The following is a 21,788-nucleotide window of genomic DNA, read 5'->3' as shown; positions in this document are numbered from 1 at the left end:
GCTGGATGAGGTTACAGAGATAGGGAGGGGCAAAGCCATGGAAGGATTTGAACACAAGGATGAGAATTTTAAAATCGAGGCATTAACACACTAGTTCCAGTCCTCCATAGATACGGGGGTGGTGCCAGAGGACTGGAGAATTACAAAAAGGGTGTAAGGATAAACCCGGCAACTATAGGCCAGTCAGTTTAATCTCGGTGGTGGGGAAGCGTTTAGAAACAATAATCCTGGAAAAAATTACTAGTCACTTGGATACGTGTGGATTAATAAAGGAAAGCCAGCACGGATTTGTTAAAGGCAAATCGCGTTTAACTAACTTGATTGTGTTTTTTGATGAGGTAACAGAGAGGGTTGATGAAGGTAATGCGGTTGATGTGGTGTATATGGACTTTCAAAAGGTGTTTGATAAAGTGCCACTTGTCAGCAAAATTGAAGCCCTTGGAATAAAAGGGGCAGTGGCAGCATGGATACAAAATTGGCTAAGTGACAGGAAACAGAGTAGTGGTGGATGGTTGTTTTTTTGGACTGGGGGAAGGTATATGGTGGTGTTCCGAAGGAGTCGGTGCTGGGACCACTGCTTTTTTTGATATATATTAATGACTTGGACTTGGGTGTACAGGGCACAATTTCAAAATTGGCAGACGACACAAAACTTGGAAGTGTAGTAAACAGTGAGGAGGATAGTAATAGAAACATAGAAAATAGTAGGAGTAGGCCATTCGGCCCTTCGAGCCTGCTACGCCATTCAATATGATCATGGCTGATCCTCTATCTCAATACCATATTCCTGCTCTTTCCCCATACCCCTTGATGCTTTTTGTGTCTAGAAATCTATCTAGCTCCTTCTTAAATATATTCAGTGACTTGGCCTCCGCAGCCTTCTGTGGTAGAGAATTCCGCAGGTTCACCACCCTCTGAGTGAAGAAATTTCTCCTCATCTCAGTCCTAAATGTCCTACCCCGTATCCTGAGACTGTGACCCCTCATTCTGGACCCCCCCAGCCAGGGGAAACATCCTCCCTGCATCCAGTCTGTCTAGCCCTGTCAGAATTTTATACGTTTCAATGAGATCCCCTCTCATTCTTCTCGAGTGAATACAGGCCGAGTCGACCCAATCTCTCCTCATATGACAGTCCTGCCGTCCCAGGAATCAGTCTGGTGAGCGTTCACTGCACTCCCTCTAAGGCAAGTATATCCTTTCTTAGGTAAGGAGACCAAAACTGCACACAATATTCCAGGTGTGGTCTCACCAAGGCCCTGTATAACTGCAGTAAGACATCCTTGCTCCTGTACTCAAATCCTCTTGCAATGAAGGCAAACATATAAGGTAGCCAAACTTAGTGGGAGGATAGAAGATTGGGAAGTCTTCAAAAGACAGCAAAAAGTAACGAAAGGATTGATTAAGAAAGGGAAGATAGATTATGAAAATAAATTAGCAAAAAATATAAAAACAGATAGCAAGAGTTTCTATAGTTATATAAAAAGAAAAAGGGTGGCTAAGGCAAACGTAGGTCCCTTAGAGGATGAGACCGGGAAATTAATGGTGGGAAACATGGAGATGGCAAAAATGCTGAACAAATATTTTGTTTCAGTCTTTACGGTAGAGGACACTCTAAGAATATCCCAACACTGGACAAATAGGGGGCTCTAGTGGGGGAGGAGCTAAATACGATTAAAATCACTAAGGAATTGGTACTCAGTAAATTAATGGGACTCAAGGCGGATAAATCCCCTGGACCTGATGGCTTACATCCTAGGGTCTTGAGGGAAGTGGCAGTAGGGATTGTGGATGCTTTGGTAATAATTTTCCAAAATTCTCTGGACTCGGCAAAGGTCCCGGCAGATTGGAAAACTGCTAATGTAACACCGTTATTTAAAAAGGGTATTAGGCAGAAGGCTGGAAATTATAGACCAGTTAGCCTAACATCTGTGGTGGGTAAAATTTTGGAGTCTATTATTAAGGAGACAGTAGCGGAACATTTGGATAAACATAATTTAATAGGACAAAGTCAGCATGGCTTTACGAAGGGGAAGTCATGTCTGACAAATTTGCTTGAGTTCTTTGAGGATATAACGTATAGGGTGGATAAAGGGGAACCAGTGGACGTAGTGTATTTAGACTTCCAGAAGGCATTCGACAAGGTGCCACATAAAAGATTATTGCTCAAGATAAAGAATCACTGGATTGGGGGTAATATTCTGGCATGGGTGGAGGATTGGTTATCTAACAGGAAGCAGAGAGTTGGGATAAATGGTACATTCTCGGACTGGCAACCAGTAGCCAGTGGTGTTCCGCAGGGGTCGGTGCTGGGTCCCCAACTCTTTACAATCTATATTAACGATTTGGAGGAGGGGACCGAGTGTAACATATCAAAGTTTGCAGATGATACAAAGATGGGAGGGAAAGTAGAGAGTGAGGAGGACATAAAAAACCTACAAGGGGATATAGACAGGCTGGGTGAGTGGGTGGAGATTTGGCAGATGCAATACAATATTGGAAAATGTGAGGTTATGCACTTTGGCAGGAAAAATCGGAGAGCAAGTTATTATCTCAATGGCGAGAAACTGGAAAGTACTGCAGTACAAAGGGATCTGGGGGTCCTAGTGCAAGAAAATCAAAAGGTTAGTATGCAGGTGCAGCAGGTGATCAAGAAGGCCAACGGAATGTTGGCTTTTATTGCTAGGGGGATAGAATATAAAAACAGGGAGGTATTGCTGCAGTTATATAAGGTATTAGTAAGACCACACCTGGAATACTGCATACAGTTTTGGTGACCATACTTAAGAAAAGACATACTTGCTCTCGAGGCAGTACAAAGAAGGTTCACTCGGTTAATCCCGGGGATGAGGGGGCGGACATATGAGGAGAGGTTGAGTAGATTGGGACTCTACTCATTGGAGTTCAGAAGAATGAGAGGCGATCTTATTGAAACATATAAGATTGTGAAGGGGCTTGATCGGGTGGATGCGGTAAGGATGTTCCCAAGGATGGGTGAAACTAGAACGAGGGGGCATAATCTTAGAATAAGGGGCTGCTCTTTCAAAACTGAGATGAGGAGAAACTTCTTCACTCAGAGGGTGGTAGGTCTGTGGAATTTGCTGCCCCAGGAAGCTGTGCAAGATACATCATTAAATAAATTTAAAACAGAAATAGACAGTTTCCTAGAAGTAAAGGGAATTAGGGGTTACGTGGAGCGGGCAGGAAATTGGACATGATTTTAGATTTGAGGTTAGGACCAGATCAGCCATGATCTTATTGAATGGCGGAGCAGGCTCGAGGGGCCGATTGGCCTACTCCTGCTCCTATTTCTTATGTTCTTATGTGCCTTCCTAACTGCTTGCTGCACCTGCATGTTTGCTTTCAGTGACTGGTGTACAAGGACACCCAGGTCCCTTTGTACATCAACATTCCCCAATCTATCACCATTTAAATAATACTCTTCCTTTCTGTTTTTCCTGCCAAAGTGGATAACTTCACATTTATCCACATTATACTGCATCTGCCATGTATTTGCCCACTCACTCAACTTGTCTAAATCGCCTTGAAGCCTCTTTGCATCCTCCTCACAACTCACGATCCCACCTAGTTTTATGTCGTCAGCAAACTTGGAAATATTACATTTGGTTCCCTCATCCAAATCATTGATATATATTGTGAATAGCTGGGGCCCAAGCACTGATCCCACTAGTCACTGCCTGCCACCCTGAAAAAGACCCATTTATTCCTACTCTCCGTTTCCTGTCTGTTAACCAATTTTGAATCTATACCAGTATATTATCACCAATCTCATGTGCTTTAACTTTGCACACTAACTTCTTATGTGGGACTTTAGGTTGTTACATAAGGTTAAATCTCACGGGATCCAAGGTGAGGTAGCCAATTGGATACAAAATTGGATTGACGACAGAAGACAGAGGGTGGTTGTAGAGGGTTGTTTTTCAAACTGGAGGCCTGTGACCAGCGGTGTGCCTCAGGGATCGGTGCTGGGTCCGCTGTTATTTGTTATTTATATTAATGATTTGGATGAGAATTTAGGAGGCATAAGTTTGCAGATGACACCAAGATTGGTGGCATTGTGGACAGTGAAGAAGGTTATCTAGGATTGCAACGGGATCTTGATAAATTGGGCCAGTGGGCCGATGAATGGCAGATGGAGTTTAATTTAGATAAATGTGAGGTGATGCATTTTGGTAGATCGAATCGGGCCAGGACCGACTCCGTTAATGGTAGGGCTTTCGGAGAGTTATAGAACAAAGAGATCTAGGAGTACAGGTTCATAGCTCCTTGAAAGTGGAGTCACAGGTGGATAGGGTGGTGAAGAAGGGATTCAGCATGCTTGGTTTCATTGGTCAGAACATTGAATACAGGAGTTGGGATGTCTTGTTGAAGTTGTACAAGACATTAGTAAGGCCACACTTGGAATACTGTGTATAGTTCTGGTCACCCTATTATAGAAAGGATATTATTAAACTAGAAAGAGTGCAGAAAAGATTTACTAGGATGCTACCGGGACTTGATGGTTTGACTTATAGGGAGAGGTTGGATAGACTGAGACTTTTTTCCCTGGAGAGTAGGAGGTTTAGGGGTGATCTTATAGAAGTCTATAAAATAATGAGGGGCATAGATAAGGTAGATAGTCAAAATCTTTCCCCAAAGGTAGGGGAGTCTATAACGAGGGGGCATAGATTTAAGGTGAGAGGGGAGAGATACAAAAGGGTCCAGAGGGGCAATTTTTTCACTCAAAGGGTGGTGAGTGTCTGGAACGAGCTGCCAGAGGCAGTAGTAGAGGCGGGTACAATTTTGTCTTTTAAAAAGCATTTGGACAGTTACATGGGTAAGATGGGTATAGAGGGATATGGGCCAAGTGCAGGCAATTGGGACTAGCTTAGTGGTATAAACTGGGCGACATGGACATGTTGGGCCGAAGGACCTGTTTCCATGTTGTAAACTTCTATGATTCTAAGGCCTTCTGGAAATCCAGATAAACTACATCCACTGGTTCTCCCTTATCTATTCTACCAGTTATATCCTCAAAAAAACTCCAGTAGGTTTGTCAAACATGATTTCCCTTTCATAAATCCATGTTGACTTTGTCTAATCCCATTGATATTTTCTAAGTGTCCTGTTATCACATCCTTTATAATAGACACTAGCATTTTCCCTACTACTGGTGTTAGGCTAACCGGTCTGTAGTTCCCTGTTTTCTCTCTCCCTCCTTTTTTAAATAGCGGGGTTACATTTGCCACCCTCCAATCTGCAGGAACTGTTCCATAATCTATAGAATTTTGGAAGATGACAACTAATGTATGCACTATTTCCATGGCTACCTCTTTTAATACTTTGGGATGCAGATTATCAGGCCCTGGCTTTATCAGCTTTCAGTCCCATTAATTTCTCCAGCACTATTTTTTTTACTAATACTAATTTCCTTTAATTCCTCCTTTTCAATAGTTCCTTGGTTCCCTAGCATTTCTGGGAAGTTATTTGTGTCCTCTTCCATGAGGACAGAACCAAAGTATTTGTTTAATTGCTCTGCCATTTGCGTGTTCCCCATTATTAGTTCGCCCGTTTCCGACTGTAAGGGACCTACATTTGTCTTCACTAATCTTTTTCTTTTTACATACTTGTAGAAGCTTTTACAGTCCACTTTTACGTTCCTTGCAAGTTTACTCTCATACTCTATTTTTCCCCTCTTAATTAATCTCTGTCTTTTTTTGCTGAATTCTAAACTGCTCCCAATCTTCAGACTTACTACTTTTTCTGGCAACTTTATATGACTCTCTTTGGATCTAATACTACCCTTAATTTCTTTTGTTAGCCATGGTTGGCCCGCTTTTCCTTTTGTGTTTTTGCGCCAGAAAGGAATGTATAATTGTTGCAATTCATGCATTCATTCCTTAAACGTTAGCCATTGCCTATCCACCGTCACGCCTTTTAATGAAGCTCCCCAATCTATCATAGCCAACACACTCCTCAAACCTTCGTAGTTCCCTTTGTTTAGATTTAGGACCCTAGTTTCAGATTGGACTACTTCACTTTCCATCTCAATGAAGAATTCTATCATGTTATGGTCACTCTTCCCTAAACAAGATTATGAATAGACTTCAAGAGGACATAGAGGTGGAATGGGCGGACGTATGGCAGATGAAATTTAACAGACAACTGCCAGGTGATACATTTTGGCAGGAAGAATGAGGAGGGGCAATATAAACGAAATGGTACAATTCTAAACGGGGTGCAGAGAGACCTGGGCGTATATGTGCACAGATCTTTGACGGTGGCAGGACAGGTTAAGAAAGCGGTTAAAAAAGCATACGGCATCCTGGGCTTTATAAATAGAGGCAAAGTACAAAAGCAAGGAAGTTATGTTGAACCTTTATAAAACACTGTAGTTCTGCCACAACTGGAGCATTGTGTCCAATTCTGGGCACCGCACTTCAGGAAGGATTTTTTTATTTTTTTATTCATTCATGGAATGTGGGCATCGCTGGCAAGGCCAGCATTTATTGCCCTTGAGAAGGTGGTGGTGAGCTGCCTTCTTTAACCGCTGCAGTCCATGAGGTGAAGGTTCTCCCGCAGTGCTGTTAGGAAGGGAGTTCCAGGATTTTGACCCAGCAACGATGGAGGAATGGCGATATATTTCCAAGTCGGGATGGTGTGTGACTTGGAGGAGAACGTGCAGGTGGTGTTGTTCCCAAGTGCCTGCTGCCCTTGTCCTTCTAGGTGATAGAGGTCGTGGGTTTGGGAGGTGCTGATGAAGAAGCCTTGGCGAGTTGCTGCAGTGCATCATGTGGATGGTACACACTGCAGCCACGGTGCGCCGCTGGTGAAGGGAGTGAATGTTTAGGAAGGTGGATGGGGTGCCAATCAAGCGGGCTGCTTTGTGCTGGATGGTGTCGAGCTTCTTGAGTGTTGTTGGAGCTATACTCATCCAGGCAAGTGGAGTGTATTCAATTACAATCCTGACTTGTGCCTGGTAGATGGTGGAAAGGCTTTGGGGAAGTCAGGAGGTTAGTCACTCGCTGCAGAATAACCTGCTCTTGTAGCCACAGTATTTATATGGCTGGTCCAGTTAAGTTTCTGGTCAATGGTGACCCCCAGGATGTTGATGGTGGGGGATTCGGCGATGGTAATGCCGTTGAATATCAAGGGGAGATGGTTAGACTCTCTCTTGTTGGAGATGGTCATTGCCTGGCACTTGTCTGGTGCGAATGTTACTTGCCACTTATCAGCCCAAGCCTGGATGTTGTCCAGGTCTTGCTGCATATGGGCTCGGACTGCTTCGTTATCTGAGGGGTTGCGAATGGAACTGAACACTGTGCAATGATCAGCGAACATCCCCATTTCTGACCTAATGATGGAAGGAAGGTCATTGATGAAGCAGCTGAAGATGGTTGGGCCTAGGACACTGCCCTGAGGAACTCCTGCAGCAATGTCCTGGGGCTGAGATGATTGGCCTCCAACAACCACTACCATCTTCCTTTGTGGTAGGTTAGATTCCAGCCACTGGAGAGTTTTCCCCCTGATTCCCATTGACTTCAATTTTACCAGGGCTCCCTGGTGCCACACTCTGTCAAATGCTGCCTTGATGTCAAGGGCAGTCACTCTCACCTCACCTCTGGAATCCAGCTCTTTTGTCCATGTTTGGACCAAGGCTGTAATGAGGTCTGGAGTAGAGTGGTCCTGGTGGAACCCAAACTGAGCATCGGTGAGCAGGTTATTGGTGAGTAAGTGCCGCTTGATAGCACTGTCGACGACACCTTCCATCACTTTGCTGATGATTAACAGTAGACTGATGGGGTGGTAATTGGCTGGATTGGATTTGTCCTGCTTTTTGTGGACAGGACATACCTGGACAATTTTCCACATTGTCGGGTAGATACCAGTGTTGTAGCTGTACTGGAACAGTTCAGCTAGAGGTGTGGCTAGTTCTGGAGCACAAGTCTTCAGCACTACAGCCAGGATGTTGTCGGGGCCCATAGCCTTTGCTGTATCCAGTGCACTCAGCCGTTTCTTGATATCATGTGGAGTGAATCGAATTGGCTGAAGACTGGCTTCTGTGATGGTGGGGATTTCGGGAGGAGGCCAAGATGGATCATCTACTCTGCGCTTCTGGCTGAAGATGGTTGCAAACGCTTCAGCCATGTCTTTTGCACTCACGTGCTGGACTCCGCCATCATTGAGGATGGGGATGTTTGCAGAGCCTTCTCCTCCAGTTAGTTGTTTAATTATCCACCACCATTCACGACTGGATGTGGCAAGACCTCAGAGCTTTGATCTGATCCGTTGGTTGTGGAATCGCTTAGCTCTGTCTATAGCATGTTGCTTCTGCTGTTTAGCATGCATGTAGTCCTGCGTTGTAGCTTCACCAGGTTGGCACCTCATTTTTAGGTACATCTGCTGCTGCTCATGGCATGCCCTGCTACACTCCTCATTGAACCAGGGTTGATCCGCTGGCTTGTTGGTAACGGTAGAGTGAGGAATATGCCGGGCCATGAGATTATAGATTGTGCTGGAATACAATTCTGCTGCTGCTGATGGCCCACAGCGCCTTATGGATGCCCAGTTTTGAGCTGCTAGATCTGTTCTAAATCTATCCCATTTAGCACGGTGGTAGTGCCACACAACACATCGGATGATGTCCTCAGTGCGAAGACGGGACTTCGTCTCCACGAGGACTGTGCGGTGGTCACTCCTACAATTACATGGATAGACTGGAGAAGCTGACGTTGTTCTCCTTAGAGCAGAGACGGTTAAGAGGAGATTGGATAGAAGTGTTCAAAATCATGAAGGGTTTAGATAAAGTAAATAAAGGGAAAGAGTCCCCATTGGTGGAAAGGTCGAGAAGCAGAGGACACAGATGTAAGGCGATCGGCAAAAGAACCAAAGGTCACATGAGGAAACACTTTTTTACACAACGAGTAGCTATGATCTGGAATGAGCTGCCTGAAAGGGTGGTGGAAGCAGATTCAATCGTGGCTTTCAAAAAGGAATTGGATAAAGACTTGAAGGAATAAAATTTGCAGGGCTACAGGGAAAGAGCGGGGGAATGGGACTATCTGGATTGCTCTCACAAAGAGCTGGTGGGCCGAATGGCCTCCTTCTGTGCTGTAACCATTCTATGATTCGCGCATCCAGCAAAGTTAAGATGGCAGGGCGGGACTAGCTACCAGGAAATTCCAGACCGGCTCTTGAAAATGGGAGGCAGGGAATGGCTGGAAGCCGGTCAACAGAAGACAGACGACTGTAGATAGGATGGTGGGTGGGGGAGCGGCCCGGCAGCTGAGAACCGCAAATGCAAAGTACTTTTCGCCTGGGATGCTAGCAGTGGTGCCCGGGAGATCAGTCTTCCATGCCGGCAGACTCCAGGACAATCCGGGAGGGTTGGCAAGCCTAACTGTCCTGTACCATACACCCTTTATTGTGGTGTATATCTATCCCCCGCTGAAATCAGTGTGAATTAAAGGCCAATCCAGTCAAACCATTCCTTTAGGTTAGTAAATTTGGAGCGAGCGAGAGGTGGGGGCGGGGGGGGGGGGGGGGGGGGAGGGAGGAGGAGAGCGAGAGAAGAGGCGGTGAGGGGAGAGAACGAGGGGAACTTTCACTAGTAGGAAATTGAAGTGTTTTTGAATTATTGGAAAGGTATATGTCCTTGATGCAGGTATTCATGAACACCAGTACAGAGCAGTGTACAACGAGACTGCCAGCCACAAACCAGTACCACAGTGTACAGCATTGTGGTTATATACACCACAATAAAGGGTGTATGGTACAGGACAGTTAGGCTTGCCAACCCTCCTGGATTGTCCTGGAGTCTGCCGGCATGGAAGACTGATCTCCCAGGCACCACCGCAGGCGAAAAGTACTTTGCATGCGCGGTTCTCAGCTGCCGGAGCCCCTCCCCCACCCACCATCATCATCGTATCTACAGCCGTCTGTCTTCTGTTGACTGGCTTCCAGCCATTCCCTGCCTCCCATTTTCAAGAGCCGGCCTGGAATTTCCTGGTAGCTAGTCCCGCCCTGCCATCTTAACTTTGCTGGATGCGCGGTCCTGCTATATTTGTACTGCAGCGGACGGAACTGGACCAGGAGCAAGGAAGTTCCAGGCCTATACATGTAAGAACTTCAATCTTCGCAGCCCTGTACCTTTACAACTGGTGATAGAAATAAAAGCTTTTATAAATGTTACATTAGAGCCTCATCCAAACATGACAGCCTGCGGGTATTTGTGTAGGCAAAAACCGAACTTCAGAAATAGAGAGCATGAAGCAATGGGGAAAGGGAGAGGGAGTGGCGACCATTTAATGGGAAAAACCCCTTTTCAGTAAAAGACAGATACCATATCGAGAGAAGGCAAAGAAATAAAAAAAGGCAAGAAAAGGTAGTTAAAGCAGCCCTAAGCCAAGTGCAGACTGCAAACCCAAATACTTATGGGACCCAGAACCATTGCAATTTACCTAAACAATCCACTGAGTATTGTTACTTGATACATGCGCTTGTGAACACCAATGCATCAGTCACGGTACACTGAGCTATCCGTCAGTCACAAATACTTGTGTACGGAGCCACAGTAATGGGCATCTGACTTTGTATTTACAGATTATCCCACAGTATCTGGACTGAAATGAGAGGCTGGCAGATCAGGGAGGGAAAGTATGATGGTCAGCCCCACATCTCAGCTCGCACTCTCCAGCCTTCCAACTCCCCCCACCTCCGGCCGTTAGTGATCGCTCTCTTCCTATAACCCTCTGCCTCGACAGATCTCTGCTCACTTTCAAAAGATTTTCTTCAACTGCACACTTCCTTCCCTCCCCCTAAACTCCTGCTCACTGTCTGGTCCCTTTTGTTACATTTTATCCATGCCTTTGTTACCCCTAAGTTCAACTATTCCAATGCTCTCCTGGCCAGCCTCCCATCTTCCACCCTCCGTAAACTCAAGCTAATCAAAAGCCATGCTGCCCGTATCCTCACTCACACCAAATCCCATTCACCCTTCACCCCTGTGATTGCTAACCTACATTGGCTCCCAGTCCAGCAACCCCTCGATTTGAAAATTCTCATCCTAGTTTTCAAATCCCTCCACGGCCTCATCCCTCCCTATCTCTGTAACCTCCTCCAGCCCTACAACCCACCGAGATCTCTGTGCTCTTCCAATTCTGGCCCCTTGCACATCCCCGATGTTCATCGTTCCACTATTTGCAGCCGTGCCTTCAGTTGTCTAGGCCTCAGGTTCGGGAATTCCCCCAAAATATCTCCCCCCACCCCCTCCTCCCCCACCACTTCTTGGTACTCCTTAAAACTGTCACCTGTCCTAATATCTCCTTATATGGCAGAGTGTCAAATTTTGTCATATAATGCTCCTGCAAAGCGGCTTGAGACATTTTACTATGTTAAAGGCGCTTTATAAATGCAAGTTGTTGTTGTTGATACGTTAAAAAGGCAACAAGTTGCATTGTTTAGGGACAGACAAAAAAAACACAAAGCATAAATATGGGTGACGCAGCTTCCTGCAGCACAAGGCAGGAGTTCACACCCAGACTGTGGGAAAGCAGAAAACGCACCGCACATAACTGGACAAAGTGAGCCGGAAAATTTTGGATATGAATAATTTAGAACAGAGAGGAGTAAGAGGAGCTCGGTCCCTTCAATTTACCCAAGGGATGGATCCAGCACAATGACGACAAGAGAACAGAATCCCAGTTTGATTTTATTACAACGGTTCCAAAGAGAGGTCAAACTGACCCAACAGCCAGTACTATAGTTTAAAGTTAGAGTGGAAAGTCTATTGCCACATAACACCGATCGTTATTGGGGAGATGATATTCACACTGCTACTGGAGGCTGCTCGATTTCCTTTACTTAAATCTGATTTTCTCTGCTGCCCTGACTCCCGTACCTCACTGGGTCAGCCTCGATGTGCGAATCTCAACAGCGGCGCCCGACCCTGTCCTCCCCTAACACCAAGGCCAAATGCAGCCCACCCTCTGGTAGCCTGGCAAGTAGGGGAGGAAGAAATCTACAGATCAGTCAAACTGGATGAGAAGAAGATATGTAGCACAGTGCTTTTATTTTAGAAATTCATGGATCCTGGATGGAACCTGGGATCTTGTCAATCTGTATGATTTACAGAAGGATCCCTTTTCCTCAGGCCTGCTACCCCGCTTTATAACTTGTAACTGGGGGTTTGAGGCTGTTTGGGCACAGACATTGTGTAGCAAATGCTCCTTTACATGACGTGGACAGAAAGGGAGGGTGGGGTAGCACTCAACATTCACAATGTAACTATTGACAAAATTCATGACATCACAAGTAGACCCCCCCCAGACAGCTTGCAATACACCAGATGAACTTGGGCTGTCAGCGAGCAGTGTATAAACATCTCTCCTTTTATCATTCAAGGGTTAGAATGCAACTCCGTGCAACCCACTTTCCCTTAACACCGTGTCATTTATGGACAAGACGTGTGACTGAACCTGAACCTGTTCCTCTCTCTCAGGTGTGCTGCTTCCAAGAAAAAAAAAAGATTGGAAAGTGGCACTGCCAAGATTCATCGGCACACCATCAGGAACAGAACTCCCTCCCTGGTCAGCACCATCAGGAGACACAGCACAACACAACCACCCTTCCACCTGCCCAACCTGTGAAACGAAGCCCCTCGGACAGTCCTGTCCCATTATTCAATAACTTCCGTGGTAGATGCAAGCTTCTGGAGGTACATTCACACTTGTTCGTGCATATGCCGATGTTGTCATTGTGAAGTCATATAACCTCAGTCTGATGTACCGTTCCCCATCTATACGGTGCGCAGATGCAACAACTTCACCCAAACACCCAACACTTGTACACAGGCACACCCAGGCAGGCTCACCTAGTGTTGCTCCAGCAACACAGCCCTCCACTGCACCTCACCATCAACGGGTTTGAGAATTCAAGCTACTTTTTTTGGATAGGGGAGAAAGAGGAGTTGGTTCCGAATAAAACAGACAGCAAATTGATTCACAATCCACGTATTTAACTTCTTTATCCAGAGAGTGGTTAGAATGTGGAACGCGCTACCACAAGGCGAATAGCATGGATACATTTAAGGGGAATCTAAATAAGTACGAGGGAGAAAGGAGTAGAAGGATATGCTGATAGGGTTAGATGAAGAGGGGTGGGAGGAGGCTCTTGTGGAGCTTAACCTCAGGCATAGATCAGATGGGCTAAATGGCCCATTTCTGTTCTTTACATTCTATGTAATTTCTAAAATAAAAAGCACATTTACATATTTCACTTCCTCAAATCCCATAATGACTGATCTTGCAGTTCTCACGTTAGCTCTCTTCTCCTGCAGCCCTACCATATAGATGGGGAACGGTACATCAGACTGAGGTTATACAACTTCACAATGACAACATCGGCATATGCACGAACAAGTGTGAATGTACCTCCAGGAGCTTGCATCTACCACAGAAGTTATTGAATAATTGGGCTTGCACTGAACCCCAACTCCTGAAACCCACACCAAGGCCTTTTAGAGGATGGCTTGGGACTGCAGCTTTAATTGTGGCTCGTCCCCCACCCCGAGGGTACTGTATTTTTATTGGGGTACCGGTGCCAGGAGCCCTCTGGTACCTCACACAGATGGTCAATCTTCACAGAAGTGCTTTTGAAACCAGTTACACAGGAGAAGTCACGTACGTCCCAAGGATTAAAAGTGTACATGGTAAACCAAAACCAAACTGGCCAACGGGTCATGTCCAAAGACAAATTAGACTAAAGCACAATTTTTAAAAAAAAAAACAGGTTTAAGGAAAATAACTCAGGAGAACAGGGATAGATATCAAACTCAGAGGAGGGCAATGAAAGCTGCTATCAGAGTAGCCAAGGGGACACACTGGAGAAGAGCGTTAGTAGCAGCAACAACTTTCTCAGCTATGTTAAGATTCAAAGGGTCACTAAGGACCTTCCACAACCTAGAAGGATAAGGGCAACAGGTCCATGGGAACACCATCACCTCCAAGTTCCCCTCCAAGTCACACATTATCCTGACCTGGAAATATAATCGCCATTCCTTCATCGTTGCTGGGTCAAAAATCCTGGAAATCCTTACCTGACAGCACTGTAAGAGAACCGTCACCACACAGACTGCAGCGGTTCAAGGCGGCGGCTCACCACCACCTTCTTAAGGGCAATTAGGGATGGGCAATAAACGGCGGCCTCGCCAGCAACGCCCACAACCCAAGAATGAATAAATTTTTTTTAAAAAACGGTACAGAGCCATTCTACAGGGCAGAGTGTAGAGTCACAGGATATAGCCGAGGTTCTAATTGGCTACTGTGCACCAGCCTTCACTACTGATGATGCTGGGCTACCAATAATACAGCATAGGGTTGATGCTAAAATTGAGTTGAAAGTGCACATGGTTATAGTCGTTGCTAGAACAAGTGCCCTTAACACAGATCGGGCTGCTAGTCCAGACAGCACTTCAACCGAGGGCGCTCAAAGAAATGCAACATATTTAACAGCTCATTGGGGTCTGGGATAATTCCCATGGATTGGAGAGAGCCACATGCAGCACCAATATTTAAAAAGGGCAATTAAGTCAGAACAGAGAAACTACAAGCACATTAGTTTGATTTCAGTTTCAGGCAAATTGCTAGAAGGGATAATTAGAGAAACACTGTACAAAACCACCTTGAAAGAGAAGGGTTTTTCGGGAATCTCAGCATGGCTTTTGGAAAAGGTGGTCTCGTCTCACCAATTTGGTTGAATGTTTTTGGGTAAGTTAATAATTTGGTGGATGTTGGAAGCCCAATCGGCATAGCCAAATCATATTTGAAAGTCTTGATGCACACATGGCTACTAAGTTAAGGTCCGGCTCCTGTAGGATTCGCAGGCAGATTGTGGGTCAGGTGATAAACCGGTCGCATTCACGTAGACGGACGGTAGTTATTAATGGCAGTGGGGACCGGTCACCCCTAGAGTCCCACAGGGATTGGTGTTGGGCAGTTGCTCTTCATCTTTATCAACAATCTGGATGAAGGAGTCGGGGGAACTGTCCCCAAGTTCACAGATGGCACAAAGATACATACAGAGGGTGCAAGAACCTTAGATGGAAAAGATAAGTTTGCAGGCAGATCTAGATGTGACGGGAAAATGGGCTAGTATCTGGCAGGTGCCTTTTAATATAGATAAATATAGTGTGATGCACTTGGGTAGAGGCAACTCCAAGCACATGTGCACCATGCAGGGTTTCATGCTCAAGGATGCTGAGCAGAAGGGGCTGGGAGTTGTAGTGAACGAGTCATTGAAGGTGCATAACCAGTGCCCTGAGGCTACTGTGAAAGCAAATGGGGTGCTAGGGTATAATGCCAGGACAACTGAACATAAAACAAGAAACTCTATTTTCTGTGTAGGGCCTTGGTTGGGCCACAACTGGAATGCTATGTCCAGTTTTGGTCCCTTCACATGGTTGGGTGGGGAGAAATTTAGAGGCTCTGGGAAAGGTTCAAAGGAGGATCACTAGATTGATAGTTTAAGGGCCCTTAGCTACCAAGACAGGCTTGGGCGTTTCACTCTGGAATAGCATGCACTTCGAGGAGATATGATTGATGGCTTTAAAATAACAAGAATTAGACTCAGACCAAGTGGATAGGCTACTTGAGCTAGACGTTAGAGCGTGCCAGGGGACATGAGTTTAAGTTACAAAAGCAAGTTAAATGCTAGAAGGCACTTCACTCTCCTGGAACAAGTTGCCAGCATGCAGTGAGTGTGGATTTGCTACAAGTATTCAAAAGGGAGCTGGATGAGTTCCTGTGCATGGCTGACATAGTTACACATAGAAGGTCATTGGGGGTTGCGTTACCCAGTTACAGTAGCTTCCTGGAGCTCGTTTGACCGCCTTTGTGAAATTCCTCTCTGACCCCTGGAGCGCTCTCAAATTAGTCCTAGGTGTCTCTTTGATTTATTGCCTGTCCCAGGAGATTGCCTAACTGTGCGTGGCGTTGGTGGGGGGGGGGGGGGGAAGAGATAAAGAGTGAGGTGATGGCGGGGGGGTGGGTAGAATATGCACCATGACCAGCCAGGCCAGGCCAAATAAACCAACTGGTCTTTTTCTTTTATTTTGTACGCTCTTATCTGCCCAAGAAGGGCATTACAGCCAAGCCCGATCTCATCCTCACCAGGTCTCTACACACATGCAATTCCCAACATGGTCACTCAACAGCAATCACAGAGAGGAACTCTGGCCCATCTACCCCCCCACCCTCCCCCACCCCCACCCCAGCAAAGATGACCCAGCTTAGTACCAGAGATCTCCCTGGAACATATGCAGAGTTCCACACTGAGTCATTAATCTATCCTCTGATCCAGAGTCAAGAGTGAAGTTTTAGAAGCCTCAAAATGGTTCATCACTGCATAACTGGGAGAACAAACTGATCCAGCAGAGACTCCTGCCTATTACATATGCAGCAACCTCTTGACCCAGAAGAAACCCTTCCCCTATTTGATACCCAGCAAGTCCATAACCCAGAAGGAGAGATCCTCCCTCCCCCATACCATCAAGCCCCTTAATCCAGCAGGGCCTCACCCCCTTCCCCAATTTCTTACCTAGCAACCCCTTACCTAGTGACAGAGACCCCTGCCCACCGCTCGCCCAACACCCCCTTACCCAGAAAATTTAAAGAATCCAAATCAGACAAGCTGATCTCAAGCCCGTTGTTAAGTTACAACCATTTTAAGACCACACAAAAGGTTTAAATGTTTCTGATGGGATCACCATGCCATTGTGAAGGAGTTTATCCCCACTGACAAGTGAAGCTGTGCACATTCTCAAACCATTTCACACCCGACTGAGTGGAGGGTGCGTGAGGCAAGTGTAATTTTATGTCCTGTGCCATTGATTCGAGCAAAAGCAGCATCCTCAGGTTCAAGTAGCCAACCTCAAGGCTCCCTCACAGTAAAAGTCTTCAAAGATCGTATTCAAGCCACCCGACTACACACAGACTGAACCGTCCTACAATATCTCGTTACTCACTGCCTCCAGTCTTACAATCCAACCTCCAAAAAGGCAAGGAAGCAGGTGCACAAGCGCAGATAGCGCAGAGGGGTCTGGAGGAAACATAAACCCACCGGGCGCATGGGCACCTCATACAGTGAGCAACAAACAAAGCCGCATACTTACACGGAGTTGAACAGGTACGCACGTCCCTGGCTGCCCTGGAACGACTGAGAAAGAGAAAGAGGTAAAGATTAACACAGGTCTGGGACTAAAAGGAACCAGACTCCAGTCCAAAGTTCACCCTGTATCAAAATAATTGAGCAGTGCTTTCATACTAATGAGCATGTGCGTTCCACACAAGACCTTCTTAAACCACAAAGACCATTCATAGTGAAGCATATGTGTTTAGGTGCACACACACACACAGAGACTGGGGTAGCAAGTAAGAAACCACCTGTTTACTACAAAAATATTTTCTAATGGCACTTGCATTTTCCTAGTTTTATAAAACACTCCTCTCCATGCTTCAACAAAGTCTTGGCGCACTTTGCAGTAATTACCCTACATACTTCGATACCACTGGGACAAATGGAGGCAATTTAAGTAAAAGGTCCTGCAATGAATTTACCTGAAACGTTTCAGGGGGAAAAAAAAAGTGAATACTGGAAATACACAGCACCTTAGAGAGAAGATTACACCCGAAATGTTAACACATCTTCTCTCTTCCACATGTTAACCAACCAGCGGTACATTTACAATATCTTTTGTGATCGCCAGAATAGGACGCCTAATTAAATGTATTCCCTACATGTCTTGCTGCAATTATATAGGGCTTTGGTGAGAGTCTAAAACTAGGGATCAGTCTCAAGATACGGGGTCGATCATTTAGGACCAAGAGGAGAAAAAATGTCTTCACTCAGAGGGTTGTGAATCTTCGGAATTCTCTACCCAAGAGGGCAGTGTATGCTCAGTCTTGAATATACTCAACGACTGAGATAGATAGATTTTTGGACACTAAGGAAATCAAGGGATATGGGGATTGGGCGGGAAAGTGGATTTGAGGTAGAAGATCAGCCATGATCTTACTGAATGGCAGAGCAGGTTCGAGGGGCCGTATCGCCTACTTCTGCTCCTATTGCTTATGTTCTTATGTTCTTCTCGGTTCGACTGTGACCTTTGACACTGAGGCCAAGTGAATGCGCGGTAAACTGTTATCCAGAATGTGGAGAGCTAAAATTAGTCAACCTTAAAATGTTTACAACGTCAAAAGAACTGAAAACAGATTCAAAAAAAATTGTACAAACTTTGATTACTAAAATATCTATTCGCTTGCAAAGAATTTGTGGTTGCAGATAGCAACGGGAGGACTTGAGTTGGGTGACCAACCAACCAACCCACAGGGAGCAGTTTAATTATAGAATACATCTCAATTCAAATTGTCAGGCTGGCTTCCAACCTGAAACACATGGTGCACTGCAGAGTCCAGTCAGGCGAGAACAGGTGGGCTTGACATTAAGGACCTGCATTGAAATCCACGGTCATGAAATAACACATTACTTTTCACCTAACCCGTAATCAGCCCTTATTGGTGGTGGTTGTGTTTTTTTTTAAAATGGTTCCCACTGGATACTGGGCCACTCGATTTTGTGCAGATCCTCCAAAGTGTGTGACACTCGAGGCCAATAAGATCTTACAATATGAAACACATAAGTCTAATAATCTCCGAACAATCACAAGTACAGTGCCTATACAGTGTGTGCATCTCCACAGTTACAGGATGTTCAAATCCCCTATGATTATGGGCTGCACTCTGTCAATTTTATAACTACAAATTCCATTAATAGGCTGGTACAAGTCGGTGACTTCATTTTTTTTTGCTGAAAATCTGCCAGTGCAGATTAGTGAGGCAGGTTTCAGCCAGGAGGCACTTTCCCCAGGAACAAATCAGCTTGCACACGTGCAGTGAGCAATTCCGATTGGTTCCAGATTACATCATCTTTCCATTACAAACAGGAAACCCACACCTCTCCAGTGCAGGGTTACAGCTGGGAGCGTCCAGAGCCTCGTTAGTGTACCATCCTTGTCAGCTAATCTGCCGGAGAGAAGGCAGCTTCCCATCACAACAGCGCTGTGTTTCGACACTCCACCTGCAACCCCAGAACACAGAGGCTGATGGAGCAATGTACAAGGCAGAAAACGATTCCATTGTAAAGAATGCTGCTCCGTGCTAATTATTTGGGAGGCAAGAGGAAAAATAAAATCAATCCTTTTTTTTTAAAAAAAGAAAAACTTGCCCTAGTTTGAAAATTAGAGTGACTGGAATTCTTGGGACCCCTCAGTTGCGCAGGTCACCAAGGGCCGACCCCTCAGTTGCGCAGGTCACCAAGGGCCGACCCCTCAGTTGCGCAGGTCAGCCAGAGACCCTATTACAAGAACCACCCAACAACCATGCCCACAAGTTACAGAGCAGACCTTGAGACCCCCACCATATTTCTGCAGGCCATTAAAGTATCCGGTCTTTTCCCTTCAAACTTGGTGGGGTGGGGCGCTCATAGTTGTGGGAGGGGAGAAGGTGGGGAGTGGAAATGCTGAAATTCCTTTTTGGGAAGGTGATATGTCCCACCAAAAAAAAATGGATTGGAATCACTACTACTTGGACTTATGTAACCCATCCTTTAAGGCGCTCCTTATAACCAGTCTCTTTGACCAAGCTTTTGGTCACCTGTCCTAATACCTCCTTATTTATCAAACTAAATTTGACACTCGCTCCTGTGAAGCACCTTGGGACCTTTTACTACGTTGAAGGCGCTATATAAATGCAAATTGTTGTTGTAGCTGGTGTCATAGGAACAGGAGTAGGCCATTCAGCCCCTCGTGCCTGCTCTGCCATTTGATAAGATCATGGCTGATCTGTGATCTAACTCCATATACCTGCCTTTGGCCCATATCCCTTAATACCTTTGATTGCCAAAAAGCGATCTATCTCAGATTTAAATTTAGCAATTGAGCTAGTATCAATTGCCGTTTGCGGAAGAGAGTTCCAAACTTCTACCACACTATCGCTCCGAGGAAACATCACAGCAACTGATGACAACCCATAGGCTCCCAGAAGCTCGACCCGCCACTTAAATACAGAAGAGGCTCAATAACCATCTCGCCTGGTCACCAACACATTTGGGGAAAATAAGTGTTGTGGTGTACACTCTGTTGGAACTGCTCCAGTTACCATTTTCACAATCCTTTCATTTTCGTCATGAACTCCCTTACACAGGAAAACAAACTCTGAAGTCAAAGTGTTTTTGTACAACATCCCTCATGCAAGGGCATCCCAGAGTGCTTTACAAAGGGTAGGAGGACATGAAGCGGGAGACAGGGAAAAACATGTAATGAAGAGGGGAGAACCAAAAGCATGGCCAAGGAGATGGGTTTTTAAAATGAGACTTTTGAAAGAAGAGCCAGAGATCGGCAAGGATTCTAAAAAGCGTAGGGGTGTCGCGACTAAAGGGCTGGCTTCCGATGGTGGAGCAGAGGCAAGTGATGACATGGAGACAGAGGAGTAGGGTTGCTGAACAATCACACCCGAGTGGTGCACGGGCGAGTTTATGAGGCAACATTTATTGCATCCAGAGCATTGCTCATATTTGCGGAAAATAAAAGCTCGACTGACTACATCAGGTGGTGGGGGAAACAATAAACAGCTCCACAGCTCAGCTCCATGGATTGCCAGTGTGGACCTCCTCCTCCCCAGGCCAAACAATGCTTACTTGGATCCCCACCTTATTGCTCCTCTCACCCCCCCCCCCCGTCCCCCCACCTCACCAAAACATAGGGGCTGTGCAACAGCACCTCAAATTCTCAGCCCCGATTCACTCATACCAGTCATGGCGAGTCGCGGCTCATGTCTGAAGTTGGATTTTATCAACGGACCCTCCACAACAACTTTTCACGCCCAAAATCCAGTGAAACAGTAACGGAGCTCGCTCCTTCAGTGTGTGCATCTGCACAAGTAACAGAGAAAATACACCAGCTGCTGTAGCCAGCGAAAGCCAGGCCACAGACACCAAGAGTGGAGTCGCTTAGGCGGTTTATCTATAGGAAGGGAACAGTGACCAACAACAAATCGCCATGCTCCAACAACAGTGCAGGACAAACGAGCCAATTGCTTGCATTAATGGACAGATGCTGTACTGGACAATGGGTCTCACTACTCAAAGCACTTGCCTGAATCCCAGGTGATGCCACTGAGGGGTGAATGGGTTCATTGGTACCACCCCACTGCAGTATGATGCATGGGGATGCAAAATACATTCATCTAGAGAAAAGTTTTCACAAATTTCTTTGAGCTTGCTGCCAACTCCATCTTATGCTACAAGATTGCAAAGTCTCATATTTTACCTGGGAGCCACATCTGGCTTACCCAGCAACAGGCATCCACATCACTTAGTTCTGTAGGATCAATACCGACAGACAGAGTCAGAGAGAGACAGACGGCGAGAGCGTGCGCCTGAGAGAGGGAGAGAGCCAGACAGGCGGCCCCAACGCGCGCCAGACAGGCAGGCAGACAGACTTGAATCCCAATTCATTTTGGGGCACAGGAAAAAGTGTTGGGAATTACACATTGCAGCATTCCCAACTCCTACACATGCCAGGGAGGTAAAAAGGGCCAAGAAGTGCAATTAAAAGGCAAGGAACTCCACCATCAATATGGGGGGGGGGGGTACCAGCAGAAATACAAAACTATACCACTCTGGTCCATGGGCCAGAGGACAAGCCAGTGACAAAAGTAAAGCATAGAGAACAGGAACGT

General features: G+C 45.9%; 1 protein-coding gene across 3 annotated transcripts in view; it reads right to left on the bottom strand.

Moving 5' to 3' along the window:
- Positions 1–21,788, bottom strand: part of LOC137341976 (protein yippee-like 1) — a 53,835-nt gene that overhangs the window by 11,737 nt on the left and 20,310 nt on the right. For all 3 annotated transcript variants that reach the window (XM_068005533.1, XM_068005532.1, XM_068005534.1), the window contains exon 3: positions 17,165–17,208. In XM_068005533.1, coding sequence (XP_067861634.1) covers positions 17,165–17,208 — 44 coding nt within the window. The remainder of the gene's footprint in view (positions 1–17,164; positions 17,209–21,788) is intronic.

The sequence above is a fragment of the Heptranchias perlo genome, chromosome 25, assembly GCF_035084215.1.
Source record: "Heptranchias perlo isolate sHepPer1 chromosome 25, sHepPer1.hap1, whole genome shotgun sequence".
Taxonomy (NCBI): domain Eukaryota; kingdom Metazoa; phylum Chordata; class Chondrichthyes; order Hexanchiformes; family Hexanchidae; genus Heptranchias; species Heptranchias perlo.
The sequence above is the reverse complement of the archived record's forward strand: the minus strand, read 5'-3'. Positions and strand labels throughout refer to the sequence as shown.